At 36.6% G+C, this 20291-nt stretch overlaps 2 protein-coding genes across 3 annotated transcripts in view; one reads left to right on the top strand and one right to left on the bottom strand.

Annotated features, from left to right (window-relative positions):
* The window catches only part of LOC100893276 (spermatogenesis-associated protein 1), a 29304-nt gene extending 24065 nt beyond the window's left edge, over window positions 1-5239 (bottom strand). For both annotated transcript variants that reach the window (XM_030996003.1, XM_030996004.1), the window contains exons 1-3: window positions 5025-5239; window positions 3060-3166; window positions 2278-2392 (exon numbers count right to left, since the gene is read on the bottom strand). In XM_030996003.1, the coding sequence (XP_030851863.1) occupies window positions 2278-2392; window positions 3060-3166; window positions 5025-5063 (261 nt within the window). In that variant the 5' untranslated portion in view covers window positions 5064-5239. The remainder of the gene's footprint in view (window positions 1-2277; window positions 2393-3059; window positions 3167-5024) is intronic.
* A 9235-nt stretch (window positions 5240-14474) lies between these two features.
* On the top strand, window positions 14475-20073 carry LOC100889497 (tetratricopeptide repeat protein 33). The gene is made up of 5 exons (XM_003728819.3): window positions 14475-14535; window positions 15777-16078; window positions 16649-16730; window positions 17177-17308; window positions 18175-20073. The coding sequence occupies exons 2-5, from the start codon at window positions 15843-15845 to the stop codon at window positions 18550-18552; spliced, it is 828 nt and encodes a 275-aa protein (XP_003728867.1). The 5' UTR covers window positions 14475-14535; window positions 15777-15842; the 3' UTR covers window positions 18553-20073.
* The last annotated feature ends 218 nt before the right edge of the window (window positions 20074-20291 follow it).

The raw sequence follows: 20291 nt of genomic DNA, 5'->3' as shown, positions 1-20291 counted from the left end.
AATTGAAGTTGGAAGCATGCACTGGCATCGATAGCCAAGCAAAACAATGTATAAGTCCTCCCGTATTTCTGAGGCAATTCCGATATTAAAATTCTTTGTGTTTGGTTACACGCCATTCACAGATCATGATTCTCTCGCAGTATACTCTGTAACTATGACAACAGTAAACAACGGCTAGTTCATATGGGGACTAATGCACTCACCCATGACAGTTAATTTCTGTATTTGGGGGCATTCTGTTGTGTAATGATGTACATTTGTAAATATGCATGCAATCCCGGTTTATCATACATGTATATCTTTAATAGCCAACAATTTCCTGGTGCATTAGATGCTGGAGTAGAATTTGGACTTTGTATTAAGATGTCCAGTGGGGAAAAATCGATAGAAAGATCGAGGCCTCATCATATGACTAGGACACTTGACTCAAGTGCACAGGGCTATTTTAAAGCAATTATTTGGAGTGGTTTAAATAATATGATTTGGCCAGAGGCAATATTTGTATTAACTTAAAGAAGATAATTAATATGAGTTTGGTGAGTAATCAGTGCTTGTACATGATGAACATTATGTTGTAGGCTTCAAATCAATTGACCTTAGATCTTGGTTGTAATTAGATACTGTAATATGATATGAAATATATTGCTGGCTAATGTTTAATCTTTTAAATCATGGATATAAATCTTATATCTACTTCAAAACTTCAATAAACAAAAAAGAATTCAATGGTTGAATCTACACTCAGAATAAGAAGAAGAAGGAGAAGGGGAAGGTGAAGGAGGAGAAAAAGGAGAAGGAGAAGAAGAAGAAGAAGAAGAAGAAGAAGAAGAAGAAGAAGAAGGAGAAGAAGGAGATGAAGGAGAAGAAGGAGAAGAAGGAGAAGAAGAAGGAGAAAAAGGAGAAGAAGAAGAAGAAGAAGAAGAAGGAGAAGGAGATGAAGGAGAAGAAGGAGAAGAAGAAGAAGAAGAAGAAGAAGAAGAAGAAGAAGAAGAAAAAGAAAAAGAAAAAGGAAAAATAGAGAAAAAGAAAAAGAGAAGAAGAAAAAGAGAAGAAGAAAAAGAGAAGAAGAAGAAGGAGCAGGAGAAGAAATAGAAGAAAAAGAAAGGAAAAAAAAAAACGCTGCTAAATATGCTTACATACTATACATGTATAAAGAGTTTGACACAAATATTTCTAAGCCCTGAGAAACAAACAATATTGTTCACCTCGAATTTCAATCAATTCAGTCGAACAAAGGATATGAAATACAGTACATGTACGTATGCCTGAGAAACCTTCACATTTGGTAATTAAAATTCTGTATGTTAGAAAAAGAAAATCCTCAGCAAAGGAAACTACCATATTTAATTCTACTAGCCAGGACATTTTCAAGTTTTACTAATTTCTCTGGATAGGCAAATAATACTGTTTCTGATTGAAATGGTCAAACTAATTGTGACAACGGAAACAAAAAATTAATAAATTAATAACATCAATACATGTACATATAATATGAAGATGATTGCACCAGTGGTGATACTGAATGGCTAAAATGTCAAGGATGATATATGATGAATAATTATAGCACAAGTTTTATTTGTAAATCGATCACTTAAAATGGCTACCATGCATTCAAAAGGTACTTCCTTCTCACCCCCCCCCCCAAAAAAAAAAAAAAAAAAAAAAAAAATCATAATAATAAATAATAAACTAGTGTTATAATAACAAAAATATTAAATACATGTAAATACATGTACATAAACAAATGAAATAAAAAATATGTAAATACATAAAAAGAAAAACAAATCCATTACTATCATCTATCCCCAATGCCTTTTCCCCATACTTACAGTATATGGTCTGCATTACATATTGCAATTATAAATGAAATAATAAGTGTCATTTTTTCTTTCTGAATATTACCAGTACATGTACATGTACATGAACTCCTCTTGATCCACTTGTGTTGGCATATATTGGTTGCAAATTCATAGAAATTTTGTCCAGATCTTAAAGCATTTTACAGATTGTATTTTGTACCGTATGAGAAAACCTATTCACATGGTTTAAAAAAAAAAAAATTTAGAATTCAGAGGCATACATTATGTCATTATTACAAATACAGAAAATTGTTTGAAAGAAACAATATAAATAATTGAAAAAGTGGGATGAAATTTATGTTATACCGGTACTTCAAATTAGATTAAATGTTAGGCAAATGACATACACCTGTACATGTACATGTACATTAATGCATATAATGAATATATGAATCTTTGAAACGGAACAAATTCTTACCTGTGTCATACATCTTCCCACACTGCGGAGGAATACATAGTTCTGAGGTAGACTATCTCCTAACTCATCCTCTATCAAAGTCCGTAAACCACATACTGTCAGGTCTGGCCACACCCTAAAAACAAAGTGTACAATGCATCAGACAACAACCTTTAAAAATGTACCATACCGAAATACAAATAAAAGGTACAAATTGACTATCCCTTTTTTCAAATTCTGAAATCAATGATTGTTTCTCTGTTTTACATAATTAAAACCCAATCTAGATTTTTCTTATTTATTTGAATCCTTTTTCTATAATTTGTGACATTTGTAAACACCTTTTTGGGTATTCAATACTTTTTATTAACTCTTTTTTTTCTTCATAGATCTTTAAGCTATAATTTACCTGGCAACACAGAAAAATAAATGTGCAGTTATTGCTTTTTTTAAAAAGCAAATATGTTTTGTTTGTGAAGCATCTACAATCTACATCTTTCATCTAAATGGGCAACAATTACATGTACTGTACATACATGCTGCAATAATCAGCATTGATTTGGTAGGAAATGTGAATAACATGTTGTAAACTATTCATTAGTTTTTCCCAGGAAATCATAGATATGATAGATGATCTAAATTATTTATTTAAACAAAATTGTCTCCCTTCAGACTTCAGAATGACAATATTTTTCTATGGTTTTCACTTTTCAGACCCTATACAATTTTTTTTCTATACCTGGTAAGCAAATATAGGGGGGAAAAAAATCAATTTGACATACAACTATTTCAAATCTTCTTACCTGACAAATCCAGCAGAGCTTGCTTCCCTAATGGATTCATTGTACGTACTGCTATACTTCTCGTTCCATACTTCTCTTGGTAATAGATACACATGAAGATCAACCAACTGTTCATGTCAGAGGACAGAGAAATAAAATAAAGCTTTAAAAATAGATGAAGTTGGGCTCTACAAACCAAACTAAAGAGTACCGGTACAGGCGTATACATTTCAAAACTAGTTTGCAGATGGTTAATCTAAAATTTGCTGGTATACTTCAAACTTAAACTACAGGTATATTATTACATGTCAACATTTTATTTGGACCTTGTTGTGTGTCTGGATGCTTTAATAACAAAAATTAAATGGTCGCCTTTGCCTTTGGATTAAACACAAACTTTGCATCAAATAGCTCCAAACATCATGAATAATCATCCTTTATAATTATTGTCCAACATGAGTCTTAGAAGAAAAAAAATTATCCAGAATTTGTTGTGAAAATTCATGAAATATTGCTTGTAAACTGCAACAAATTGCTGGTTTTGACCAACTGTCAAGATGCACAACCTGTCCAGACACACACATCTGGGTAAGATGAAGATCAACCAACTGTTGATATTCAGAGACAGATCATGAAGAAAAAGGTATTAAAGAGGAGAAGAAAGAAAAGTTTTATATTGGTAGAAACCAAATTTAAAATTATTGTATTTTCTTTTAAATCACAGAGTTTGTCGATGAGACAATCAATACATCTTGACTTTGATCAGTTTGACAAAGGAACCTCATAAAGTTATAACTATTAATTATCTCAGAGATGTTCATTGTTATTGGAAATTTGAAAGAGATTTCTTGAGGTATGGTGGTGTGACCAAAGTTTGCTTACTCAAGAAATTGGTGAAATTTCGAAAATCTGATATCACCAATGGAAAGAGGATCATAAAATTACCCAGAAACTAAATTGTGAAAATATTGACAAAAGATCTGCAAATTTTGCAGTTATTTGCGTCTGTTCCAAAAAATTATCAACTTACCAATAGGTCTGGAAATCTTCATTTTAATAGAGAGCAGAAATCCTCAAAATTGTAAGTAAAAAGTGGTACCAACTGATTGTATAATTTGTATGATATACTGCCTTGCAAATTATGATATTATCTTATTTTTGATGGATCACATTTTTTTATAAATCGTGCGTGAAGTAAGGTCTCATTGTTTTTATGACTTTTTTAGATGCAACGCGCACGCACGGTCGAACATCAAATTTTTTCTAGTTGAACCAATCTATAGACCCTAGTAAAAAAAACTTTGCCGTCCATTCGGTCATAATTGAACTAAATGAATTTGTGTAGAATATGAGAAATCATAGATTGGCACATTTTGTAATATGTTCTAAAATGTCCGTGAACTGTCTTTGGTCACCCCTTCGTAGGTCCAGATCTAGGCTCTAGAGAGATCTAGGCTCTAGAGAGGTCTAGATTCTAGATGTAAGATAACATTAGATTTATGATTTTAACTTGCTTAAGTTAGACCCGTTATAAAGGCGTTATATGGTCATTACCAAAAATAAAAAAGAAAGAAAGAGTTACAACTCAGATCTAGTCTACAGAAAAATTCAAAAGGCCGAACTGAACTGCTTTCCACAACTCAGACTCAGACTCAGACTCAGAGTCAGAGTCAAACTCAAACTTCAAAGGTAAACTGACTGAATAGGTTAAAGCAGGTCTACAAATCTTTCTTTTTGGACACGATATCATTAAAGTTGAAGGTCTAACTTTACAAATAGAAGTTTATACAATTACAACCCCTGTAGACTCTATATCATCACACGTGTTTTACGAGTAACTTGGGATGCGGGATGTGCATAGCCTCAGCGGAAAACATTCATTTCGACACTAACACAGACCCCAGAGCTTCGGGGAGGTTTTTAGTCGTTATCCGCTTCTCTGTAACGTTGGGTAAACAAAAAATCAAGAATTTGTTGTGAACTTACTTGTTCCGATGGCGGTCTTATCGGATAATCAGTTGTCATCTTACTTTAATTCCTCAAGTCACATTCCATTCACATTAAGCCATAGTATGTAGAGAAATCAATGCGAAAGTAAAGACCTATTTCACGAGAAACGTGGAAGATGAAGAATCACTCCCGAAAAAGAACCATACGATCCATCAATGACGAGCGTCCAGTTTCTATGGGCATTTGTCACGTGACTCAAATGATAATCTCATATATCGCTCAGCTAATGCATGACGACTGAGCTGACAGGTGGTTCGAATTATTTCTACGTTTGATTAGATTAGATTTGATTTAGTTTGATTTAATATTATTTACGTTGATTTGGCCCTGGTCATAAATGAAGGAAATTGCAAAGTTAAATACAATTCTGTGTTTAGAAGGAGCTTACCTTACTTGCAATAGAAGCAGAAAAATCAGACAAACCAATCAAAAAAGTTTGAGCAAATTCGGATAACTAATAAGAAAGTTATAAACTTTGTAAGACATAAAAGACTTTGAAAATTGGCAACTAAATCATGAGTCTTTGACGTCATTGCCTCGAATCCCTCGATCACTGTATCCTCTAATTCTTATCTTTATTTTAATAATATAAATTTCCCATTCTATCCCCCCCCCCCAAGAATGTTATTTCCTCACACGAGCATCCAAGTTATATAGATAGTAATATGTTTTCGTGTGGATGCACCAATTTTTTTGCAGCAATTTGATGTAATTTTTTTCAGTTAAATCCTGAAAATTTGAATTTTGATTAACTATTTATATAAAATCAGTGATTATGAATATTGAAATGGTATCGATTCTTCAAAGTTCTTAAAAGATTTTGTGAATGTCATGCACGCAAAATGATACAAACAATTTAACCTGGCAGTGGCGGATTCAGGGGGCACAGGGGGGCACGTGCCCCCCCCCCCCCCCGTAAAAAAAGGGAGAAAAGTAGAAAAAGGAGGGGGAAAGAAAGAAAACGGAAGAGAGAAAGAAGAAGAAAAAAGGAAGGAGAAAAAAAGGGGAGAGAAGAAAAAGGAGGAGGAAAGGAAGATAGAGGAAGAGAGAGGAGAGAAAAGGCGGAAAGGAAGAAAAGGGGGAAAGACGGAGGAGAGAAAAGGAGGGAAAGGAGAATAACGAGAAAGAAAATAAAAAAAAGAGGGATAATATTATAAGACGGTGTTTTTTTTGTTTTTTTTTTTTTTTTACCGGGAAAGAGGCGGGCTTCCCTCTTGCCAGGCCTGGAATATAGCCCCCACAGGCGCTGATCCAGAGAGGGGGCGAGCGGACCTTAATGCCCCCCCCCCCCGCCAAAAAGAAAAGAGAGAGAGAGAAGGAAAAGAAGGGAAAGAGGAGAGAAGGGGAAAGAAAGAAGAGAAAGAAGAAAAGGAAAGGGTGAAAAGAACGGGAGAACAGTTGCGATTTCTTTTTTCTTTTTTCTTTTCAATTTCATTTTATTGTTCATATTTCACATTTTACAATCTTCATTTACAACACATTGATACATTCAGGTTCATGTAATTTAGTGTAGACACAAAGGAAATGCATCAAATGAAGTTATATACTTGCCTTTGACTAGTTCACGACAAACCATTCACTTATAAAACATTTAAATTACTATACCACGTAATTGCTATAGGTGATTTGTATACGATACATACGGAGGACTCATATAGAATTATCAAGTCAAATTTAAAAAAATATATATACAAAAAATATAAAAGTATTTGCATATATAGCAAACATTGATGGAGCACATAGTCCAAATGCTTGAATGTTTTAAAACAACCTTGACCAGGATATACACATGTGTTTATTGAAAGTATCTGTATCTTTTCAGATCACGGAAATAAGGAGGTCATTGACCTCCTTATGGAGTAAGATATTTATAACTTTGGATATTCATTAGTTCATTTACCAGCTGCTGTTTTCACCTTGTACATACAACATGCAGATGGTTTTTAGTGGTGTATCGAACTCTATTTAATGTATTTATTTAATGAATTCCCTTTTGATACAATGGTTATTGTAGACTCGTTCAGTTTTATTGCATCAGTAGATCTGCATTTTGATTATATTAACGCTTTACTTGAAAACCTGTCTAAATAAGCGTAAATGATACTTAAAAACAATATCATACATATAACAGATGAGTTAACAGGGACATTGGTTTCAGATGATTATAGAAAGCATGTAAAATTATTTGTTGGAGAATGTAAATGTATTTAACACTGTAACACTCCATCCCATTACACAAAGCTTTCCTTCTTTCATATTTCTTCTACTTTTACCTATTAAGGCTGACCCCCCCCCCCCCCCGTCACTCCTCAACAACTGGACCCTTCATACGCCACCACTTTCACAAAATATGGATGCTTATATGGATATAAAAAGAAAGACTTGCTTGAATCAATAGTCTATTTAATTGGGTAATTACATCAGGGGGGGGGGGGTAGTGAGCACATTTTTTTTTTTTGATCCTCAAAAAAAATTCAATTTGCACCCCCCCCCCCCCCTTGAGCGCCAGGGGGGGGGGGGGGGGGCAACCCCCAAAAAGGTAGAAATCACCTGATTTTACATGATTTTTTTTCTCAAGGGGGGGGGGGGGGCGGCGGCCCCCCGGCCCCCCCCCCCTGGATCCGCCACTGGTTTGCGTACATGCATTGAAATGAATTCATGAAATTTAATGTGCACCAACTCCACTCCATTTTTTTGTTTGTTTGTAAAATTAATTTATTGATAAATATATGCTTTTGAACAAATCAAACAAACATACATAATCAATTGAAATAACATCGTATCATCTTGACATAGTTCAAATAAAACATGTTTCATTTTCTTGAATAACAGTGTTTTCAAAAATGCATAGCTTTTTTGTTTTACAGTACTTTTAATAATAATAATAATAATAATAATAATAATAATAATAATAATAATAATAATAATAATAATAATAATAATAATAATAATAATAGTGGCTACTTGTATAGCGCACAGGTCCACCTTTCGGTGCTCATGGCGCTCATGGTGCTCATTTTCGATCTTTAATCGGTCGAGGATTAGTATTTTGAAAATACAAGAATAGAGACTTCATGAAACATAATGTTACAGAAATTGGATGCTCAAACGATTAAAAAGGGAGGTCTGAATTGGAGACTAGCTTTAATTTGGGCGAGGTTTTTGGGAGTGTGTAAAAGTTTGGAGCTGAGGCCGAGGTAGTTTTGGAGACAGAGAGATTTTTGGGAGAACTTAGAGTTTGGAGCTGGGAGGATGTTGCTCGGGAGCATCATCAATTAGCCAAAGGGCAAGAACTAGTATAAATGTGAGTTAAGTGTAACTGTTATTAGGTTGTGGCAAGTAAATATATTGGATATCACCACCATGTTTCTTGTGAATAAACATCAGTTACTTAAAAATCATTGTTCGATAACTCCTTTCTCTCAGAGACTGTAATTGTATGTGTGTATGACTTGGCCCTGGCCTTGCGTGAGCATTAATTTAGGCTAGACTAAACATCTACCCCTGCAGTCTTTAAATTCCCCATTTTCTTATAAAAGAATTCCCAAAAGTTATTACACTGGTGTCAGAAGTGGGATTTGAAAGGTGGAATTTTAGAAGATTGTTAGGTCTAGTTAGGGAATAAGTCATATTTTGATATAGTAACTAGTATAAAGTTAAGATAGGTCAATGGCAGTAGCCTACGTTCATTGTCATTGGCATCGTACACCACTGCACTGCAAAAGCTCTGTGTGTATACGGGGAGCAACGCGTTGTAGTGGTGTGTGTGTGTGTGTGTAGTAATGTTTTAGGATCGGTGTTTCAGTGCATGTGCTGAGCAAAGGGAAAGTTGGTAGTCCCGCAGGCTAGATAAGCTAGTCTTGCTTTGCAGACCCGATAAGCTACTTTTGTTTGGGGAAGTTAAGATATAACTTAGTAGTAAATTTAGTCACTTTTGATGGGATTGTTTTATTTGCCATTTAACTAATTAAATAATTTTAATCCCCTTTAGGATTATATTCTTCTTCATTGGATTTTATTGTGGGAAAGTTTAAACTATACTGAACCTGACGTGAAATTTGTATAGGGATTTTAAATACAGTAGCCTTATAGTTTCCATTTATAAAACTTCTAAATAAAGCAAGAGTAGGCTCATGAAAGTAACAGGGGTTTAGGGTGATACACAGTTGTTGAAGTGACTATCGACTCTCAACCATGTATCGCTCACGGATCTCGTCACGTACGCGTACAAGAGGGAGGGGTCGCCTTTCGAGTCCTCTAGGAGTTGGCGCCCTCCTACAAGCGTTTGAGAAGTTTGCGGAAAGTGCCGTCAGTAACCAGGCTGAAATTATAGCGCACCTTGACAGATCTTCCACAGCACAGCAGGGTATTGAAAGGCGTCTGCAGGTGCTGGAAGCCAGAGTTGGAGACCAGAGCCCAGTGACATCACCAAGTGTTCAGAGAAAGCAAGTAGAGGCCTCAATGATGGCAGAGGGAAACGGCAACTAGTCGTGTTCGAGGAGCGGAACACGGCTAGAAATGGCAAGGCTCCTGTCATTACATCCCTGGGTGGAGAAGCAGAAGGACTCTTCCTCAGAGGGGTGATGGTTGGCAGGACACTTTTGAATCAGCATACCCAATCTTCACAAGAAGGTAATTGTGTAGGTAAATGTGAGCGAGTTGATGTTGTCATTGATGTTGAATCTCAAGAGGAAAATGTTGGAGAAGCAGGAGAAGTCACAGGCGAGTTCGCTCCGCGTTTAAGGTCGCTGCCTGAAAGAAGCAGCGTAGGATTGTCTGAGGGACAACCAGAAGAAAAGCGGGAGTTGTTACTGAGACGACAAGACCTGTTCTCCAAGGGATCCATGGACTTGGGACAGACAAGCATAGTCGCACACAAGATAGAGACGGGTGATGCTGAACCTAGTTTACCCCTAGCTAAGAGGGAGGAGGCTGTCAGAGCTTTTGATGAGATGAAGTCTCAAGGAGTGATAGAGCCAGCATCAGGAGAATGGGGTTCAATGATTGTACTCGTTAAGAAAGATGGCAGTATGCGTTTTTGCGTGGAATATCGATGTTTGAATCGGGTGACAAAGAAAGATTCTTACCCGCTTCCTCGTATTGACGACATCTTAGATGCATTGACGGGCTCCCAGTGGTTTTGCGCCCTTGACCTGTATTCCGGATATTGGCATCCTCGAAGGAAGAAAGGTGTATCACCTAAATTGATGTCAGACTTGTGAGACCCTTACTCTGTTCTAAAGAAGATAAACGATGTAGTCTACAGGATCCAGTTGACGAAAAGGAGTAAACCAAGAGTGGTTCACAGAGAACGTCTTTGCAAGTACAAGGGACAGAAGGAGCCCTGGCTCCATGTAAGTGATGATAATTGTTCTTTCATTACCGAAGCAACACAAATTAGTACTGAGGAGCATTCCAAGCTCAGCAAGAGACATCAAGTGTGACAACCTGATGATGCTCTGGATGAAGAACCCTCGAGAGAAAACAGTCACGAGCATCAGCATCGTCAAAGGAAGTCTCCCAATAGATATGGTTGGGATTAGCTGGTAACTTTGACAGCTGTGTATCACGGTTATCACATTGTCTATAATTGTAGTGGATTACATTTACACATAGTTATGGATTATTATTTTAAATCAAGGATATTGTTATGGTTAAGGACTTGGTTTTCATTAAATTTCTTGTTTGTTAGGTTTTAATGGTTATGCTTACGACTAGCTGGTTCTTTTCACATTAGCAGAGCTAGAGTGCTTGAAAGTCAGTACCTGTTTCCAGCAGGGATACAGCACAGTTCTGTGTGGGAAATTTTCAGTGAAGTTGCTGTGTAACTGCTTATAAAACAAATATGGCAGAATTTTTTTTTTTTTGTATACTGAGATTATAATAAGTTTTTATAATAATATTGCCACAACCTAGTTAGTTGCATTTTCTCTTATTACGGCTATTTATATGAAAGCCAATTTTCTGCATGTGTATACCTAATATACGCATATATGGTTGTACCACTCTGGTACACCTTTTTCTGCAAAAGATGTTATTTTGTTGCAGAAATATCTACTTGGAAGCCAGAATTGGATGGCAGATTTTCTCCATCACGTAGCTGAGGCCTGACGAGCAGATAGTGAGGTACCTTACCGAGGAAGCTTCAAGCCAGGACGCGAGATGCCAGTACCGCAAGACGCCGGGATGCCGTCCCAAAGTATCTTCACGCGTGTTGGATGAGCGAATCTGGTCTCCATGGCAACGCGTGTCGGATGAGCGTATCTGGTCTCTATGGCAACACGTGTCGGATGAGCAAATCTGGTCTCCATGGCAACACGTGTCGGATGAGCGTATCTGGTCTCCATGGCAACGCGGTTCTTGTTTATAATGGTGAACAATTTGATAATGCCATGCAATTTTATGCAGCCTTACGAAATCCATCAAACTTTGAAAACCTTTATAGTGAACACTTGCATGGACTATAGGTGGAATTTCATTTATTGCATTGATCAGAGGAACAAATAATTGGTGACAGGACTTCATTTAGCTGAAGCAACTTTGGAGATGCAAATGAACTTAACTTACTTAAGGAGTCAAACACTTATTCCATTGTGCTGCTGAACTTTACGAATGAACCAGTTGAATGTAGAACTGAGGGACCAACATTTTGGTGTTATTAGCATTGAACCTCGATATCGAACTTGTGAAGAGAAACACAAATATTGTTAAGTGTTCTTATACAGGAGGATTTGTAGAAATCACATTACTATGATGTATCAAAGAGAGTAGAAAGAATGAGAAAACTGAAGTGGCTTTCTCGCATTAGGTGTAATCACAGATGAGCGATTAACTCATCTGAACTCGAAATGTGGAATTGATTTGTGCCGTTCTGTAATAACAGATAATAACAAATGGACGCTTTGCCCTTTTTTTTTTTTTTCTTCTAATGACTTAAAGTCATTTTGAAATCTATGGACAATCATGCATGATCATGTTTTTACAAGATCAGGTTATTTTGTAAAAACAATTTTGTTTTGTATAAATTCTTCTATATTGGCAGTTGAAATGAGCGTTCCGCTTTGGCATATAAATTCAGAGTATTGTTATGTTTTTTTTCCAGGGTTGTACTTATGTGTTGTTGGCAACTCTAATTTTGCTAACCAAACCAGTTTAAAATGAATCGAGATATCCCGTTTGTTGTTACCAAAGAGGACGAATACCAAACTTGATGGTTATACCAGAATAACCTTTAACTTTTGCCATATTTAAAGGTGATATTGAAAAGGGAAAAAAAAAGTGTTTTTGTTTATATCCAGTTTTTTTTGTTCTATAGTGATTATTACTTAAGTGTGCAACAGGCTGAACATGTTGACCAGAGTCACCAGACTGATGTGGAACAACAATTATATTCATGTATGATGTATTTTGTTCTGGTATACTGAGGGTTGAAGTCCAGTTTATTGTATTGATATTTGAAATTTACGATCAATGATATCAGGTAAGATGCATATGCTGCATGCTTTGTCTCATTTTGCAAGTGCTTTTATGTATGCATTCGCCACAACCTAAGAATTGTTTTGTGAGGCTGAAACAAAGGTAATTTATGTATGTTTATAAATGACTGTGCCATGCTAATGTGCTACTTTAGAAATTATGATGATTTCTTTCAGGTTTTCCTATTCTGTGTTTTCCATGCTTCACATTTTTAATGCTTCACATTTTTAATGATGTTGTTATTTTTAGATTTAGTATTTTACATTTCTTGTTATCTTTATTGTTGTTTTACTGACAGGTTCCTGTTTTGAAGTTCCTAGTGTTGAACGAGACGTTCAAAGTTAAGGAGGGGGCAGTGTTACAGAAATTGGATGCTCAAACGATTAAAAAGGGAGGTCTGAATTGGAGACTAGCTTTAATTTGGGCGAGGTTTTTGGGAGTGTGTAAAAGTTTGGAGCTGAGGCCGAGGTAGTTTTGGAGACAGAGAGATTTTTGGGAGAACTTAGAGTTTGGAGCTGGGAGGATGTTGCTCGGGAGCATCATCAATTAGCCAAAGGGCAAGAACTAGTATAAATGTGAGTTAAGTGTAACTGTTATTAGGTTGTGGCAAGTAAATATATTGGATATCACCACCATGTTTCTTGTGAATAAACATCAGTTACTTAAAAATCATTGTTCGATAACTCCTTTCTCTCAGAGACTGTAATTGTATGTGTGTATGACTTGGCCCTGGCCTTGCGTGAGCATTAATTTAGGCTAGACTAAACATCTACCCCTGCAGTCTTTAAATTCCCCATTTTCTTATAAAAGAATTCCCAAAAGTTATTACAATAAGTTTGCGATTTTCTGCTTGCATAAAATGTTAAATAAACTGCATATTTTGCATATAATGATAATGAGCTCTCTTTTTATTTCTCTTTCTGCTCGCATTTCGATTGTGATGCTGCTCCCATTTTACTTTCATATTCTCATTTATATTCATACCTGAATTTATTCATGATGTGATTCAGAATTGTATTTAAAATTCTTGCTATGTATAAGTCATATACATTGTAACTGTCTTGTTGTCTTTTTCTTTCAGAGTCTTGACGCCCTTCTGGCTTTCAGCACACGACACCAAGTTGTTGTATTATGTTTTACATATTACTTGTTACACCAATGGCTGTATTTTATATGGACAATAAAATCTTGAATCTTGAATCTTGATTTTTGGAAAATCCTGGATCCGCCACTTGGTCAACCCCCCCTTCCTTGGCAAAAAGCTAGATCCGCCCCTTTGTTTGTGTTGAACGCCCAGGAAAAAAAGAAGGTCAACGGTTCAGGGTGGATTTAAAGCCCCTCTAAAATAAAGGGTTGGGAGCCCCCAAAATTCGATGGCAAAATTTCATTAAAACTTTTTAATAATAGTGAAAGAGGGTCATTATAAACACAAAATTTATGCAAGGATTTTCAAAACAAATGTGTTTGAAGTGGAATATTGCGAAAGAATGCAAAAGCAAGTACAACAGAAAACCAAAATTATGCATTCTTTTATCAATGTACGTCTCACATTATTTTGGGCGAAATTTGGGGCTCCCAACATTTTAGAGGGGCTTTAAATTCCATCAGGTTCATAGTTAACTTAATTGGAAGGGGCTTGATGTTAGGAATTTCTTGTCTTGATTTTGGAAACAATTAGGTGTGATCGAGTGGTACGTGGTTATATGGGGGGGGGGGGGGGGGGGGGCGGCTGGTGTTACCTGCCCTAAGTTCCGTCGAGGATGTCGAGGGTCTTTGAAGATCAAATTATTATGTAGTTATGATTAAGGTGTTAATTGGGCCACCTTTGTAAATTCAAATTAAATTTCTAAAAACCAATTGATCAGCTAATATAAGGAGATTTCTCTTTTTGTTTTCATGAATTTCTATTTGAACGTGTCCAGCATCCGCACTAAATTACGTCAAGAGATGGCGCTATACTAAAAAAGCTAAATCAATCACTTTGAGGTTTGGCTCAGCTGGCCTGATTTTCGTAAGTAGCTGTCGTCTTGTTTAGTTTATTTCATTATTTTGCCAATAAAACATGCGAACTACATTTTAATTGATAAGAGGGGAATTTAATTGATGAATTATGCTAATTTAACCCTGTTAAAACTATTAAAAGTAAAATTGTGAGTGGCAAAGTCAAACTGTTCCGGCGGATGGTACCCTTCTGCGGAGCTAGCCGCGCCGGCACCGGCCCGCTGGGACTTTGCAGAGTTGCGCGTTGAGTTGGCTGAACCTAACTAGGATCGGCGCGGATTAGCTTGGCTCAGACAAATTCATCATTACACCCGATTTTCGATCTTGAAATTCATTTTAAGATCGATATTATAGATTGATGAAATATCCCTGAATATATAGGGCAAAATACATTTGGCTTTAGACTTGAGAGCTAAGTAAGCAGTCTGTCTGTCGCTTGTCAAATGTCAGGCAGCGCAGTCTGCATCTGTGACTGTGTGCATGATGGTGATCATAAAATTAAGAAGATACAAAAGTGAGCACCTTTGCCTTGGCAGGCACCTTTATCATACATGATGCATGGTTGACATCAGGGTTTAGCTTCCAAGGAGCTTAGGAGCTGCGATTGGGATTAGGGTCTACAGCTTATACAGCAACAAGTAACAAGCAGTTTTTCCCAATCTTCCAATTTTTATAGGGTAGTGTCTGTTTCCTGTACCTTGAATGCGTTCCATTTGCCTCTGCCGATTTGGCAAACTTGTGCTTGTTTATTTTGTAACAAATAGGGTTTAATTGTTATGTTGACCAGACTATTCATTTCTTTTTAGCATGAGGAACTCCATCATTAGTGTGAGATCTGAGAGTCTACTCTAACTCTTGGTTGCTTAATGAGTGAGAATTGATTACCCTATGTTTATGCATTATCAAATGAATGAATTGCTCCTTAATTCAATGATTAATACTTATTAATAATAATAGCTCTCTGCATTTTCATTATTTGAATAGGCTGTTTCGGGTAAAGTAGTCTAACCAAAAGTGAGACTCTACAATTGAGTCACATCCAAATTTACAATTTCATCTTGAAATGTTTTTTTTTTTAATTCTAATTTTTTTAGAATTGTTAATTTGCCCTTTTCTCATTTTTTGTTTAATTAACACTAGATTGACAAGGTTTAATATCTTCTAATCTGGAAGAACTTTATTTCCTTGTAAACTGTTACTTTACCTTGATCATGTTCTAATACTGATTTTATGGAATCATTTTATTTCCAGGAAAATAAAGGTGTAGGCCTATAGTTATAAAGAACACAAGAAACCCAAGTACACAAACAAAAAAATATGACAAGTTTTGGATGGAAAAGAAAAGTTGGTGAGAAGGTGTCCAAAGAAGCCTCTTCAAACTTTGAAAGTAAGACCGGATTGTTGCAGGAAGATTCCTCAGGAGAAGATGGTCACCATGAAGACAATCTGTGGGATTCTTTCTCCAAGAAAAGGAAGGTTTTGCTTCTTGAGGATGCAGCCAGCAAGAGTCAACGCCTGAAAGCTGAAGGAGAGACACTGGCAGATGCTGGAAGGTATGAGATGATAGTGCTTATCTCCTTCACATCCATTGGTGTTCTTCTTTCCCAGGCAAATGTGTGCATGCACACTGAATGAGTGATTTTTTATATCTAGATACAGGCATACATCCATCCATCCATCCAAAATGAATTATGAACATGTTGATATACTAGCTGTTTTTGAGTAATTATCAATATCTTAGCATTTGTCACATGTTTACAGTGAAAGATGTACATGTATACAAATTACTCAAGGGATCTTTATATGCAGGTGGTCTTTACGGCCAGTTTCTTTTAGTTCATGATTCAATGAGAAACACTATTGAAGGGGAAAAAAAGAAAAAAAGTGGTCTTTAATAATCAGGTAGTCGCTAAAGAAAGTTTCACTGTACTATGCAATGATACTGCAAGAGCTTTGGTTGGTTACATTGTAACTGGTAAAGCGCTTCATAAGAAACAGTTAATATTTTCAAGTATCTGTCTTTGACTCATTTGTATTTTAGAAGCTAAATGTGTAATGGGTATCTTGGGATTGATTTTAGTTCATAGCATCCAAACATTAAATGTTTTATATCTTTTCTCCAGATTCTGGGAGGCTTTGAACAAGTGGAATGATGCTCTTCAATATACCCCTGCAAATGAACATCTACATGAAATGAAAGCACAAGTAAGGTGGCATCCATTTGAATAGTTTAGTTTAACATTATTCTATCAATGTCTCCTTGCCTAAACAGAGCCTGTAACATCTGTACACACAACTACCCTAACCTTACCCTAAGGCCTAATCCTGATTCTAAACCTTACCCTAAACCCTGACCATAACCTTTACTCTTACTCTAATACATTGTTTGTGAGACTTGTTGCATGTTGCAGTTTAATGTTGCAGTTTAATGGATTTTAGCTGAATCAATACACAAGCATTAAACAAAAATAATGAACATATTATTAGGCTAACAGATTGGTACCTCACCCATGTGTTGTACTAATTGGAGAAAAGGGAAAGCTGTCCACATATTTGTTTAATTGAGGGGAGGACCATGGCTCTGTCACACAGATTGACAACAAATAATCATTTTTTTATTTTTTGTTTATCCCCCTTGTGGGTTTTTCTAGGTTTTGATGGAGTTGCATGAGGTATTCCCTGCCGTTGAAGCAGCACAGCAAGCCACAGTGTTAGCTCCCCAGTGGTGGGTTGCGTACCAGACATTAGGACGTGCTCAAATTGGGCTTGGAGAAATCACCATGGTAACATATTTGTCTTTATTCTGGTATTAGGTAGGAGATTGCTGACAGTTTTAACTGTATTTGTACTCCTAAATCATGCTTCTGTAACTGAACATCTTACGTTACAACTTGTTGTTCACAATGTAAGTTTAGTCAAGAATGTACACATATTTAAAACAATTCAATGTGATTCCAATTCTGTACACAGAGATGGTCATGGTCATGAATTTGGCTGACCTGTGCTTTTATTAGACAGCAAGATTTGCATGAATGGCTTAACTTGTGCAAGTGATTGTGTGTAGATTTTCAAGTCTCTACATCTTACCTAGTTCATATGCCCTTAGACAATGCATTTCATCTACAGTTGTCTCTCTTGTCCCAGGTGTTAAATGGATGAAGTGCACTGTGCTCGTAAAGGCTGCCAGAGCTAAAGCCAGACTGATGATTTCCAGGGCATTTTGGAAGTGTGTAGGGATGTTATATGACACATTTATACTTACTGATTGTATTGGGAGCTCTGTGGCAAATCGGAAGTTGGTGAAGGCTCTTGACTCATAATTTTAAAAGGACCTATATTTGATCATTTGCTTGATACTTACATACCTAAACGAGATGTTTTACCCACCTTTGTCCCTCTCAAGTATCAAACCAAATGTATTTGAAGCCCCACTGTCCTACTTGTAGATACTTGCTCCCTCTATAGAGAAAACAATACCTAATCGGTGACCATTGGTCCCCATGATCCTCTTTTTCTTACGTTAATTGAGAGCTGAGTATATGAGATAGCCACCTGTCAGTAACCACCCTGGGTGGTCTAATCCCTCCTGGCCAAACAAGTGCGGTGGGGCTTTAATTGTCTACCTGTGCGATTTGTTTTTCTTCTGCAGGCTGTCAAATCTTTCAGCAGGGCTGTACACATGAACCCAGCTGAGCCTACTCTGTGGGAGGAGGATCTAAGCTGGGCCTACTCACTGCGAGACCAACTCGGGGCAAGGACCAAGACCAGGACCAGGAAACGAGAGGGCCAAAAGGAGACCCAAGTATCGGAACCGGTTGCGACAAGCGAGCCTGGCACCGGTCCTTCTCGGACTGGGAGCGCCTCAAGATCATCTGGAGATGGTGAGGATGGGCAGGAGTTAGGAAGTGCAGCCAGGAAGACCGAGGAAGCTGAAGACCACAGTATGGAAGAAGACACTAGGACGGTAACAACACCTGATGACCGAAGTAGTGGTGATGCATCGTTCTGTAGAGAGGGTTTCAGGTGAAGGAACTATGGGGTTGTCGGATGGAGAGCAGTGAACTGATGTCGAAGTACATTCTAGGTGTATGCATGCATGCATGCACCTGATTATCAAAGCAAGCAATTGTGGTACATGATCCTGTAGAGAGGGTGGCAGGTAACCCTGTAACCGATAATCGGATCAGGGGCAGACCGTCGGCGGATCAGGTGAAATCAAATAATAAATTCTGATAAATTCTGATTGCCGATCAATGAAAAAAATGATCGGAAAATAATCGGTAGAAAAAGAGAAGAAAATCTGCCCAGCATGGCTAGGATTATTTTGTCATTTGGAGTTGTTGTAGACCATGTTTGTCGATATTAAGTGTCTTTTCATACTCCTGAAATTAATAATATTAGTCTAAGAGAAGAGATAAAACATGCGAGCTGCCATTTTGGATTATAATGATCCGATCTTTGCCTGTTTTTTATTTATTTGAAAGCCCCAAACTCGAACAATTTCGGCATTTAAAAAAATAAAAATTCCTCTTATAATTTTTTCAATTTTTAACATTTAACGGCATAAAAATGGTTGTAAACATAAACCGATACTTTGTCAATACTGGTTTGTCAATACCGATCAAAGGTGCGAGGGTGACGATCCGATCTTCCGTTCCGATCAAAGCCCCAACACCCAAAATCTAACCAGGTCATCCTTGCATGCTTGTTTAAAGTCCACTCAATGGTTCTTGAGTTATCAGCGTACCGAAAAGTGGGACAGACGGACAGCCGGAACATATAATGCCTTCGGTAGATGAGGCATTAAAAAACTCTGTAGTGCTTCAGGGTGCATAAAAATGTTAATAAAATTGAACACTGTGAGATATATGTCTACTATTTTATAATCAATATGAGCATGCGTCGTAGTTATGTTAAAGTGCAATAGTGACTTCATCACTTATTGATAAAGAAGGATAAAATCATAGATTTTGTTCTTTTAATTGTGATTACAGATAATAACTCAAGTCATGTGAACAGTATACTCCCCAAGGAGTGGAGATGGTGCACACTTGGTTGCTCACTTGAAATTAAATTAACATAGATTATAATAAGATTGTTGAGCAGAGTGAATTTTTCAGATAATGTACTACATATGAAGTCTATGTAGAGCGTGAGTATTCTTTGCAAGTGTTTTATTGATTCCGTGTACATGTATTGTAGTCCTTATTGTGTTCTTGTTTGTTTTTAAAAATAACTAAGTGGGAGATGCTGATCTCTAAGATTACAAATCACTTGAATTTGAAATTACTTGCATGCTCTCAATACAAAATTTTACTAAGTTTTACTATGTTTTACTAACTGTTGAAATGATACTTTTCAAGTGTACCTGCACAGTCACATATTTGTGAAATTTGATCTTGATGTAGATTCTCTGTTGAAAAACTACAAATAAATTGCGTAACAAATATATGCAAATAAACTAAATGTACAGCTCTCTATATCTATAATTAACATTGCATTCAAATAAAACATTTTTTGTGGATACATGTATATCCAGGTCACTATAGTTTGTACATACACTGTATTATACTCTTCCTTTTTCTCGACTATATCACTTTTATTGTGACGATCAAAGTTGAAAATCATTATGTTTATTCAACTGAACAAAAAGAAAAAATATAGAATTTGTATGAGAATTTAACAAATGAGGTGGGGGGGGGGGGGGGGAAGAAAGAGAGGGAGAGGGAGAGAAGGAGAATGAGAGAGAGAGAGAGAGACAGTGAA

Source organism: Strongylocentrotus purpuratus, unplaced genomic scaffold (genome assembly GCF_000002235.5).
Source record: "Strongylocentrotus purpuratus isolate Spur 01 unplaced genomic scaffold, Spur_5.0 spur5_scaffold_3, whole genome shotgun sequence".
NCBI lineage: Eukaryota > Metazoa > Echinodermata > Echinoidea > Camarodonta > Strongylocentrotidae > Strongylocentrotus > Strongylocentrotus purpuratus.
The sequence above is the reverse complement of the archived record's forward strand: the minus strand, read 5'-3'. Positions and strand labels throughout refer to the sequence as shown.